This window comes from Bidens hawaiensis, unplaced genomic scaffold (assembly GCF_021521415.1).
Source record: "Bidens hawaiensis isolate Kalapana, Puna unplaced genomic scaffold, B.hawaiensis_p1.1 tig00023985_1, whole genome shotgun sequence".
Lineage (NCBI taxonomy): Eukaryota > Viridiplantae > Streptophyta > Magnoliopsida > Asterales > Asteraceae > Bidens > Bidens hawaiensis.
In genome coordinates, this window is record NW_027493769.1 from 264,550 (window position 1) to 277,992 (window position 13,443).

Here is a 13,443-nt window from a genome sequence, read left to right on the forward strand (position 1 = left end):
TGTAATTAGTATGTATAAGTAGAGTAATTATTAATATGTTTCTAATTCGTTGTTTGTGATGTTAATTTAATAGTGAAAAGGAGGAAGAGCGAAATAATAACAATGACAATGGCTTGTAGATACTTCAATGATGAATCAAAAGGAGGTTAAGAAGCAAAAGACGAATATAGTGATGAAGAAAACTAGGTTAAGAAGCAAAAGTGCTTCTACTAAGAAACCAAAAAAGTGCGTTGATAAAGAAAATGAGGTTAAGAAGGATGTGGTGATGAAAAAAGAAGCAAAAGACAAATATGGTGAAGAAAGATGTAGGAAAGAAGCTGTTTCATATGTAGGGTAATTAGTTTGTATGTAGCTTTTGTAACTATGTTAAGTGATTATAGTGTAATTACATTGAATACTATAGTAATTATCATAGATATTTGTTTTGTATTTATTGTAATATGTCTGTATAAGTTTAGTAATTATTAATATGTTTTAAGCTGGTTATTTGTAACGTTAATTTAATGGTGAGAAAAAGGAAAAGTGAAAGGATAGCAGCTATAAGGGTTTGTAAATATTCAAATAATGAATCATTACATATTGTGTTCGGTGATGATGGAGAAGAAGCTATTAACAAAGTGAAGATATGATAATTACTCTACTAGAGTAATTATTTATATAACTAGAGTAATTATGAAATCAAACAAATTATGAACTCTCTGTTTCACAAATTACTCTACTTATAAATGTTGATTACTCTACATTTTAATATATAATTACGCTACTTGAAAATGAAAATTACTCTATTTGTAATAATATTACACTACTTGTATTTGAAAATTACTCTACTTATAGTATAAAGTTACGATACTTGCAAATGAAAATTACTCTATTTTTAATAATATTACACTACTTGTAATTGAAAATTACTCTACTTATAATATAAAATTACGCTACTTGAAATTGAAAATTACTCTAATTTTTTGTTTACTCATATACCGGTTACATAATTACTCTACTCATGACAAAATTACTCTAGTTATATGTATCCAATAATATAATTACTCTACTAAGGAAAATAATCACTCTAGTTACCATTTTAAAAACCTTTGAAGCGTGATACCCAGCAACATATCATACCCTGTTTTTTATTTTTGGTTGTTTTAAAAAATCTCAGTTGCAAGCTTCAACTCATTAATCAATTTTATTTTCAAAAAGCTTTAGTTTCTCAATTAGTTCAATTCACAAGCTTCAAATTGATGGATTAGTACAATTTGAGCATCAATTCGTCTTTGTCGTGAACTTTTGTTCATGAAATTGATTTCTTTAATTGATCGATTGATTACGTATTTACAATTGATCAATTGAATTGACATTTACAAATGATCAAGTAGGTGTTTTATAATTGATTGATTGTTTCGAAAGCTTTAATTGTTCGATATATTTGAAGCAGGAGGATGAAAGAGATGAAACCATTTAATTAGATTAAATGGTTTTACGATAATGCCACCGCCAAAAATTTGTGAAACCTTCAATTCGCACGTTTTGTACGATATTATAGTTTGTATTTGATCCAACCCCTATATATATATATCACTTCAAATTATTTCTAACATCATAGATTTTATCTGTCATACTAACATTAAAAACTTGTATTATGCAATATACTGTATAGTATTATACAGTATAAAATCTACAGTGATACAAAAGTCTGTGTATCAAATAATGATTAGTGGAATAAAAGATGAAACAGACGGCTAAACACAATTGTCAACGTATACGAGTTATTCAGTCTTTCACCGAGCGCACGAATGCAAGTCTCCATGGAAAGTCTAACCTAATAACAAGGACGTAATTAATTGTTAATTAGATTAAAAAAATAACTATTAAGAAAACAAAGACCCTACAGAAAGAACGGATATGAATCATATGATAATGTGGTTAGGTTTTAGTTTGGATGCCAAAAAGTCAAAACAAGAATCTCAGTCCCAAGCTAGAAAGCAACATGCAACCAAACTCAAATGCTTATAGTCTACCAACTTCAAGTGTTGTTCAGTTTTAATTGGAAGGTATTACCAAATTGCTAATCACACATAATCATTTTGTTTGTTAACATTTAACTATATATATTTAGAGAGCATGTAATTGTATAGTAAAGATTTTGTTTACATGGATAATATAAAAAATCTAATGTGTATGAGTATGGATAACACATATATTGTGAGAACATGAATAAAATAAACCATTCATCTCCAATAAAAAGTAGATAATATATACATATACATATAATTATAATTATATATATAGGGACACATTTTTTTAAAATCAGTTTAATGATGAAACTGCGAGAGAACGACACTTGTAGGTTGTACATTAATAATTTCATGAAATGATGGGTACGTAGTTATGTAACCGTCTTTTATATAAAACTTAGCATGCAGGTTGTCATCCCTCCCACCACCTAGCCGCAAACATCACGATGGAGGAGGATAGTGTTCCCTGCTGGTGAGCTTTGTCATGTCACCACCAGAGCCGCTCCCCCCCCCCCCTCTCTCTCTCTCTCTCTCATACACACACACAACGTCAGGTGAATCTGTGATTAGAAGTCTCTCCTCCTCTCTGATCCCCATTCCTAACGTGGTGGGGAAGTGTTCACCGTTGAAAAAGGATCCCACGTCACCTTCCCATTCCCATTTCCCACACCCACCACCCTTAGAGCAAGCGGTACAAGTGCATTATCCAAATTTTGAAGCTCTAAACATTCTCACTTCAGATTTAAACGAAGTAACAAGTTTGGAAAATGTAGTTTAACTTTTGTTAACTCTATTAGAACATATCCATGATTTAGTCTGTATAGATTCTATCATCTATACGTAACCTGCGCATGTGTAGCATTTAAATGATTAAATTCAAAAATAATTAAAACGTATGAACAAGTTAGTAGATGGTTCTAAGGGGTAGAGTCCCTGGACCAAGAGGTTGAGTTCATGCCTAGTGATATGTACGGTAGTAGTATCTTCGTTTTCACAGAATGTACATTTTTATTCTCTGCGTAACTTTCTTTGTCACCCAATTATGTATTTCGTACACTCAAAAATACTTTAATTCGAAAATGAACTACACAAATATATCAGGACACGATTTCAAATATGACACACATTTGGTACCAAACAAGAATAAAAAATTTAGGGTTATATAGCTTTGACATTTTAAGTTTGAAAGTTTTTGTATTTAAAAAAATACACATAAGATGACCTAAGAAATTGGCCCAAATATAGTTGTTATCAGTCCGGTCTAGGCCTAGTTTTAGTTTGGACTAGTTTGAGCCAACTCAAGAAATTAAGCTTAGATGGAAATGGGCCTACTTCACATATTGTTTAACTGTAGTATTAAGTAAAGTAAGGTGTAAAAAAAACCGGTTCGGAACTAGTTAACCGAAAACCGAACCGGTTTAAGTTTGTTTCTCTAACCGGTTTTCAAACCGAACCAAAGCGCTGGTTCGTATAGCGGTTTGGGTATTTTACAATCAAACTCAAACCATTTTTTTTTGTCTTAAACCGGTTTAAGCCGGTTAAATCTGTTTAAAACCGACCCGAATCGGTCTAGATCAGTAAGGTTACTTCTATGCTTAAACCATTTTAAAACCAACTCACAACTTTTTAATATGATAAATGACAAACCTCAAATTTCATTAAGCTACACAAACAACCCCACAAGTAAGTTTTCTTTTCACATATGACACCCCATAAGTTTATATTCTACATATGGTACACTACAGCTTTCATTAAGTTACATTTATAACCCCAAAACTTTTTAATGCATGGTAACTCTCAAGTTCAATAAATTACACAAATAACTCCACAAGTTTATAATATGGTAGCCAAGTTACGAATATGGTACCGAAGCATACCGACTGAAATCCCGCACAAGAGGGGGTTTTTCCTTCGCTCTACATATACAGGTCCTCTACCGCAATGCATGAAGGACAAGCAACTAGTTCAACTATAATCAACACGACAACACATAGTGATTAAATTCTTCGTAAGTTAGTCTAATTCCTTTTTGACCGAATATGTGCTTAATTACGGTAAGGTCCATAACGATTCAAGTCGTCTCAAATACAAAACCACGTTTTGGACATGTTAGATGCAAATGAGAAAACAACTCCACAGTTACGTGTTTAGGTGAAAGCAGCAATCCAAAGATTGGTGACCTCCTGAGAAGTCTCCACTAACCAAAATAAATTTGTAAGCTTCTAGTGAACAAAGCAGACAACATTGGCTGGTATAAGGATTAAGATGTTACACTAATACTTAATGAGCATGATCAATGTGTCAAGTTGGAGGCACTAACAAAAGCACATTATGCACATAATGCAATGATTCACAAAAGCACATTATGTACTCAATCCAAACATACATAAGTAGTTGTACAAGGTACATAGTTTGATCTTGTATTTCACATCATATTCTAGACAATTACTTATAACAATAACAAGATGGATGGAGTCACAATTACTGTGCTAGAGCACTTGTGCTATAAACGAGAAGCGCACCGCCTCCTAGAATTCCAGCCAACGTAATCGCCCAAATCAACAAACCAGTTGTACCTGTAGTTTATAACACGACAATGAATCAATATCTAAATTAAGCATCTTAATCACTTTGTGTGTATATGATCAGTTTTCTCACCGCCAACGTATTTATCACCACTTGGAGACCATTCGTCTTCGTTGTAGATAGGACTGTAAAATCAAACATCATTAATCATCACACCATGCTAATCAAATTATGATGTATATGCAATGAGTTACGAATCTACAATACCTGTATCCATCAACATTAGCACCGTACTTGTCGACGAATTGGTAAACACCCTTTCCCTAAATAATAAATTATACACAAGTTTAGGTTATATATATTGATGAAATTTTGAAGGGAAAAGAAAAACATGAATTAGTTTTAAACCTTTGGCTTCCTTCCAGATGCATCTAGACCATCCCTCAAAGCCATTCCTCCATTAACTCCTGTTAAAAGAAAAAAATAAACCCCTCTTGATTTTAGTTTCGGTCATGCTATAGCTACACCATCCCATCTGATGACATTATGTCATCAGACGGGTGACTCTTTTGAACAAAAAAAAAATCAAACTTTAAAAATTATTTGTCAGAATACACGTCTAGAGGTGCACAAAAAAACAGGTTAACCAAACCAACCCGACAACCTGAAAGGGTTTGGATATGATCATATAGGAACTCGTTTCGAACTGATTGAAACCCTAGGTTCGTGACTAGTTTGTAATTCTTTGAACCGTAACCTCAAGTTCCAAACCGGTTAACTGTACCAATAACCGATCATAAACCGGCTTTGAGTTTTGTTGAGTGAACCGGACCGATTTAGGGTTTGGAACCGGTTTGTTCCGTTCCAACCATCTAAGAGTAAAACTTTGAAAATTATTGTCAAAACAGCAGTCAGTCAGAACAATATTAAGAAGGCCAACCATAGGAGGTCTCAAACTTTGAAAACTATTGGTAACGACCGTTTTTCCTGATCATAAATTGTCAAAATTTGAAATGTTTTTTTTTTATTATTAAAACGGCCGTCCAGATGGAACTTCTGGAAGACCATTTAAAACGGTATAAGATTAGATGTCGGTGTGTATGTGTGTGTGTATAGGGGAAGGTTATCATACAAATGAAATTAATGTGCTAAACATGAGAATCAAGCTGTCTATGAATGTAATTACATAATTACTCTACTTGATTCTCACGTTTAGCACGTTAATTTCATTTGTATTTGATTCAAATCTTATATATATATATATATATATATATATATATATATATATATATATATATAGTGTGACTAAGTGACTAACCATAGGGTTTGTCAGTTTTGATCTTCTTGCCACCACTAGCATACACCTTGAATGGGGTTTTGGCAGGAAGAGAAGGAAGACCCTTAACAGCTGCAAATGAAGAAGAAGACATCACTGTGGCTGCCATCTTTGTGTTCTTGACTCAATGCAGTACCTGAATGTGGAATAATATTAATATTAATATTATTATTGGCAATCATTCATCAACTGGTGATTTCCATGTTGACACATGTCACTTAATATGTGGACTACTTCTGGATAAGGATTTCGTAGCATTATCTGTAAAAGAATATGAGGATTTTATTTAATTTTAAAATTCATAAATATAATTTTAGTTTTGAGTTAACTGCGGTTTTCGTCTCTGTGCTTTTTACAAATCTGTAGTTTTAATCCAATAGTTTTATATTTGTGATTTTCGTCTATGTGGTTTCATTTCACTTGCAATTAAACCCGAATTCACTAACCCCGTTAAGTCTGATCGTTAAATCCATCAACGTACCCTTCACGTGAGGGGCAGTTTTGTACTTTCCCCCCAAAATACACCCCGCCCCCTCACGTGAGGGAGCTTGCGAATAAGAATTTGGGTTTATTTGGGGAGAAAAATGACAAAACAACCCCTCACGTGCTGGGGCGTAGCTATGCTTTGAGTAGGGGGTCGGCCGACCCCTATGAGAAAAATTTTTTTAGTGGTATATCTTTACTATATATAATACACCAAACAAGGACAAATTAAGACACTAGATTTTTAAGGGATTTACAACACCCAATGCATTATATACATCTCTAAGTAATGATACACTTGTCTTTTACACCCATAAAACCCATGTTCATTTGATTTTTATCAAAATAATTACAAATATGGTACCTTAACTTTACTTAAATTTTGTTAATTAAGAAAATAGTTGCATCTTTGATCCCTCATGATTACTCACTTTTTACTCAACTTTAATTTTTTTGGTTTTCTTCATATATGCCTTACAAAAATTAGATTAAAAATTTTTCAAACATACCTATTTAAACGTGTTTATTTTTGTTGACGTTTCAGTATAAATTTTTATCAAAACAGATGAACGGTTTAAAATGTACAAGTCATTACTGCATGAAATTATGCATTAATGTACAAATTTCTAAAGAATAAATTTTACAATCTCGTGTTTTATTTAATTACATATCTAGCCCTTTATCTTTTTTATAAAAAAACATAAACAAACTTATTACAATTCAAAGTTTAAGGAATACTTACAACTTTGACAACTTATTAATTATCTAAATATTACTTAACTTTATTTTTTTTTCTTCTATATGTTTTATAAAAATATGATTAAAAGAACTTAAATTATATAAATATCAAAAATAATCAAGACGGACTTTAGGTTGAGCTCGGATTGAAGTTTGAGTCGAGCTCGAGCTAGACTTGGCTTGCTAACAACCTTTACGTATTGTTTCCTACTGCATCGTGCGGGCACCTGACTAGTATGTGTAAAAATCTCGTCCGACCCTGTGAAACACTACTAGAAAACAAGTCATTTTCTCACAAAAACTTCCTACAACAAGTAGTTCCAACAGATTACTAACAAAAAAATAAGCTCAAACTTTGCTACAATATTATCTAATAAACATTATGAATAGTTTTTGTAGGAAAGTTGTAGAAAGTTTACAACCACATGTTTTTGTAGCAATTTTGTAAGAAAATTTGTTCGAAAACGGTTGAAAACGATTTTTAAGCATGTGTTTTTCCAACAACTTATTTGTTAGAAAATTGTTAGAAACTGAATTTTTCCAACAAATTTCCTACAATTCGGTTGTAGAAAAACATCTCTTTTTCTAGTAGTGAAATTTTGACACCGACCCATTTGAAATTTCGAGAACGACAAAAAGACCCTGTGAAAATTCGAACCCAATGAAATTTCAAGACCGGCCATAATAATTTTTTTTCCAAATTTACATTTATAATTATATAAATGTATTTACATAACTAAAATTGAGTTTAATTGAAACAAATTTAAGGCCAAATGCCCAATCAATCTATTCCTAAGTTTTAAGTCCAAGCCTAAACTTTCAAAAAAATATACATTTAACTTTTTAAAAAAGGTTATTATGGCAAGTAATTTGTTAGGTGAGTTCAACAGGTTATAAGAGTTTTAATATTCAAAGAAAATGTTTTGACTTTCTACATACGTTAGCTCACAACTTCATTGTATTGGTTTATCGCTTATTGAGGCTAGCTCTCCTATTACCCATCGCAACCGCAAACTTTAAAAATACTTTTACATGAAGTCTAATTTGTGTAATAAAATGGATGATGAGAATTTAAACGATAATTGTATGTGTTTTATTGAAAAAGATATGCGTACTATATGATGTTTTTGTTAAGCTTTAAAAAATGAATACCCTAAAGAACAATTTTAGACATACGGCATATTATTTATGCATTTCTAATAAAGTTTCACGTATTTTTTTTGTTTGATTATCTTTTTTCTATATTACTTGAGCCGACCCGATTCTAGTCGATTGGAGGGGCCCAACCAGACTAAAAAATATATATACCGATTACTTGACACGATCGGTCGAACTGGATAGGAAATTAATTATGTAGCGATGGCCAACTGAATACCAACTAAAAAGTATTCTGACCCCTGTGAGAAAGTTTTCTGGATCCACCACTGCTCACGTGAGGGGTACGCTAATAGGTTTCACGACCAGACTTAACGGGGTTAATGAATTTAGTTTAATTGCAAGTGAATTGAAACCATAGAGACGAAAATCGCAAATTTGAAATTATTAGACTAAAACCGCATATTTGAACAAACCACAGAGACAAAAAACTGCAATTTACTCTTAGTTTAGTATTTAATCATAGATAGATAAATTACACCACATGTTAATTTCCTATGTTAGCGCCAAGGTTGCAAAAGTCTCTAGGCGGACCTTAGGCGGCCAACTAGGGAATTTGGTGTACTCGGGGAGTACTCGGAGAGTACTCGGATATGATAAATATAAATAAAATTAATTTTTAGATATTATATGTATGTCAAATATCATAATTTTACTAATATTTATAACAAAATAGGTGAATTTCAATATAAATAAAAGAAATACATTTTTAAATATAAAATACTTTAAAAATTACTAATCATTAATTAAAAAAAATGATCTTTGTTCTTTAATATTATTGAAATAACAATTATGTTTTATTTTTTTTAGTCAAAATCATCCTAAGTTTACCGATAAGATGTAATTCTGGCTGAGTTAGACTACATTTGACCGATTCTTAGTAATTAGGCGGATTTATAGAAACTCGTCTCGGCGACATACCTTGTAGCGAGTGCTCGGAGAATACTCGGCCTTGTAATCCTACTTTTACAACATTGGTTAACGCCACTTCATCTAGTGGGCCACGTGGCAGGCATAAATGCCACGTCATTAATTTAAAAAAATTATACATATTTTTTGTCAAGTAAGCTATACTAGTGTCCATATGATTGTTTTCGAGATATACTAGTTTATTTAGTTGATGTGTTTATTATAAACTGTAGAGTGCTGATAACATTTTGAGAGTTTACTGTATTTTTCTTCGTATTATATTATATTTAAGCAAACAATACAGATCTTGCGTTTTATTGTATTATTGATCTGTTCCAGCTTTTACTATACCATATTGGCATTTACACTAGAAACTGATTGTATCAAAGTCGAACTGAGGTGTATCAAAACTATGACGGTGTCAGAGTTGAGGCGTTTCCTTGGCATGTAACTTAGAACTTGTCCATCGAAAACCGTTAGTAATTTTAGTTTTTTGTTAACAACACTGATTAAATGATATGTGACATATGTCCACCAATTGAGCCTTAATGGGTCATGTCAACATTAGGCTAGTTATCTTTTGGTTGTTTAGTTAGGGATGGTCCTATGACAAATAGTTCCCACGAATAAACAACGAAATTTGGACTGAATTACGCAGGTAGTCCCTCTGTAAACCATCGGTAAAAATCTCTTTGATCTAGTTTAGGCTATCTGTCAGTAATTACCAATGAATAATATTTTTATTGATGATGTTTTGATAATCGTCAACAGTAGCACCGGTTAAATTCAATTTTCTATTTCAATGTATCTTGTGAAAAAAATTAAAGAAATATCTATAAAGCAAGGATAAAGTTAAAATTATAACATTTTTTATTTAGTATGCATGAATCAATTTATTAAAACATTTATGTGTAACAAGTTATTTCTTTAAGCAAACAATTGTATTGACAAGAACTCGAAAATGAAACACGAGCTTACGTATGTAATGTATGTACATTTATTTATTGATGCAGAAAAGACATGGATATAGATTAGGGTAAAATGAGTAGTTAAATAAAAACTATGTCAAACTAATAAACAAATAACAATTAGTTAGGCACTGATCTATACAATTCAATACACGAACACAAGATTCAATAAATGTTGGGATAGCTACGTGAGTTTGGGATTCATTTTTGTTAATGCTTGTCGTCTTACCGATTAAGAGGTAGCCTTAGAATTGGTCAGCATGTTTTTAATACTTACAAATTAAGAAGCTCGATCCATGAACCATTAAAATGCATGTGTCTTATAAGTGAACCAAATATGTTTTTACATATAGCTGATTCAGATGTGGCATCTTAGTTGAATAATTAAGAGGCTATTAAACAACCATAAAGTGTCTAATCTGAGCGGATCAAGGGATCCGTTTACATATGTTATTAGCCTATATATGAATGTTCTTACAAAGTTCGTTTCAAACTATCATAAATATTCAACTATAAGCTAGATATATAGAATTAATACTCAAGAGCTATCAAAGTAAACAAAAATGAAGAGAAATAGAACATACTTACACCTTCATGTAAATTTAGAGGAATGATTATAAAAATTATAAATATAGGACAAACATGAGAAGATGAAAGTTAATGTAAGGGAGAAAATACCAAAACATGTATATTTGGAGGAGATAGATTGATTATAGGACTCTTAATTACTTCAAAGAAATTTATGCAATTAATTCTTTTTTATACCAACAGCAGGAAGGGTCATCTATATAATTATCGTCTGACATATAATCTCAAGTAAATTCAAACGGCTGCTTAGATATATGTAGAACGACGTTTTAACTAAAAGAAATTCAAAAAGTTTGATCATTTATGGTCAGAGCGGTCATCTGTATTGGCCAAACGACCGTTCTAACTAACAAAATTTCAAAGTTTATGTTCAAAGTGATCGTCAGAATATTTTTCCGATTACTGCTCTAATTAATCATTAATATCCAAGTTTAACTTTTTTATATTTGTCAAAACAACAATTTGATGGTATGAAATAAAATGAGGGTGGTGTAGCTAATTAGCTTTACTACCCCTTAGAAAAAAGATTGCATTTTTAACAAATTGTTTATTTAAGCTAACAATAGGTTTTGTATTAGTTAGAATATCTACAAGTTAGTTTAATGCATGCATGTATATATTTATTATGTATATGTTGTAAGCTTGTCATATTCTTCAGGTGTTTTGGCTGCAAGCATCTCACACAATGACATTGTCTGTATATATATTTTAGGGTTCCACAACATAAAGTAGAAAGTAATCAATATTCAATACCATATACAAATGTGTGCTTCATCCTCTCATCAAGACAAAAGTCATAATGATAATTTACAAGTAGATCTCCATCTCCCCCCTCCTTTGCCACCACATCTCCACCTTATGCTGCCAGTCGAACACCACCACACCCGCCAACTCCTCCTCATTGCGGCTGAACTGATCTCCCGTTCGGATATCTCTGCCGCCCACCGCCTCATCCCCATCCTCTCCTCCCACTCGTCCGCTTACGGAGACTCATCCGACCGAATAATCCACTATTTCACTAAAGCTCTCGCACTTCGACTCAAAATAATTTATAAAAGTAATCAATATGACGACCTAATTCTCCAGTCAGCCGCCAGACCTGCCACTTCCCAGTTCAGGAATTTTAACCCGCGTAAGACACTTTATCTGACGGGTAATAATTCCATAAATTCAAGTAATCAATATGAAGATGTTAATAATATTAATATTCTTTACTCATCTTATTTAACCCTAAACCAAATAACTCCATTTATAAGATTCATTCACTTCACTTCAAACCAAGCCATCTTAGAAGCCATGCATCAAACTAATCATCAACCACAACACATCCACATAATCGATTTCGATATCATGCATGGCGTCCAATGGCCGCCATTAATGCAAGCCATCGCGGACCACTATCCGCCTCCATCTCTTCGAATAACCGCCCTAGGCACAAATTTAAGCATCCTACATCGAACCGGTGACCGACTATCCAACTTTGCACATTCACTAGGCCTCAACTTCCAATTCCACACAATTTTACTTGCAAACGCCACCGTTGACCACCTCATTGACCACCTCTCCGTGGTGCTAATCCGCCCTAACGAAACCCTAGCCGTCAACTGTGTGATGTACTTGCATCGTCAGTTGACGAACCAGGATAATCTTTGCTTATTGCTTAACAAAATTAAATCGATGAACCCTAACCTGGTTACATTATTAGAACAAGAAGCAAACCACAACCAAATATTTTTACCAAGGTTTACTGAAGCCTTAAACTATTACACTGCGGTTTTCGAGTCGTTAGAAGCGACACTACCGCCAACTAGCCGTGATAGAATGGAGGTGGAGGAAGTGTGGTTTGGGAGAGAGATTGCGGATATAGTGGCCGAGGAGGGAGATTGTAGGAAACTGAGACACGAGCGTTATCGGTCCTGGGAGGTGATGATGATGAGTGCTGGTTTTGTTAAGGTTCCATTAAGTGGTTATGCTCTTACACAAGCTAAATTGTTGTTGAGGGTTCATTATCCTTGTGAAGGGTATGATGTTCAGGTTGTTGATGATTGTTTGTTTTTGGGTTGGCGGAATCAGCCTCTTTACTCGGTTTCTTCATGGCGTTGATCGATTCATTGAACTGTTCATGAGCCGTTCAGCGAGAAGTTCATTTACTTAATAAACGAACGAACATGAACAGAACGATGTTTCGTTCGTTCATTCATGTTCGTTTACATATTAATAGAAAATAAATAAATATTATCTGGATGAGTCATTTGCTTAATGGTTTTGTATTTGTTCATTTGTGTTCATTTAAGTGTTTATTTATGTTCGTCTATGTTTGTTTGTGTTCATTTACGTTTGTTCATATACTATTTGTTTATCTTTGTTAAGTTATGTTCATTTATGTTCGTGAACTGTTCGTTTATATTTTAAACAAACGAACATGAACACAGAATTTGTATTCGATTTAGTGTCCGTGCTCTTTTAAAGTTAAATAAAATAACACGAGCATGCCCTCGTTCGTGTTCGTCAGGTTCGTTTATCGGCCGAATTGTTAGATTGATTAGTATCATGTCATTTTGTTGTAGAACATAACAAATATTGCTTAGTATTAAAAATCGTCATCGTATTTTAGACAAGGTTGTTATGAATGAAAGGAGAACTCCACAGTTAATTAAATATGTACTATATGCTTATAATTAGTTTAATTCATGTGGTATCAAGTAGTATTGTAGTTTATTTCCTGATC

At 32.8% G+C, this 13,443-nt stretch overlaps 1 protein-coding gene and 1 pseudogene across 1 annotated transcript; one reads left to right on the top strand and one right to left on the bottom strand.

The window, feature by feature from the left end:
* Positions 1-4,361: 4,361 nt before the first annotated feature.
* Positions 4,362-6,062, bottom strand: LOC143568399 (photosystem II 10 kDa polypeptide, chloroplastic-like). Its single transcript, XM_077054568.1, has 5 exons — positions 5,857-6,062; positions 4,947-5,005; positions 4,806-4,861; positions 4,671-4,723; positions 4,362-4,588 (listed from the first exon to the last, which is right to left on the bottom strand). The coding sequence occupies exons 1-5, from the start codon at positions 5,981-5,983 to the stop codon at positions 4,494-4,496; spliced, it is 390 nt and encodes a 129-aa protein (XP_076910683.1). The 5' UTR covers positions 5,984-6,062; the 3' UTR covers positions 4,362-4,493.
* A 5,246-nt stretch (positions 6,063-11,308) lies between these two features.
* LOC143568400 (scarecrow-like protein 18 pseudogene) lies at positions 11,309-12,818 on the top strand (annotated as a pseudogene).
* Positions 12,819-13,443: the final 625 nt, after the last annotated feature.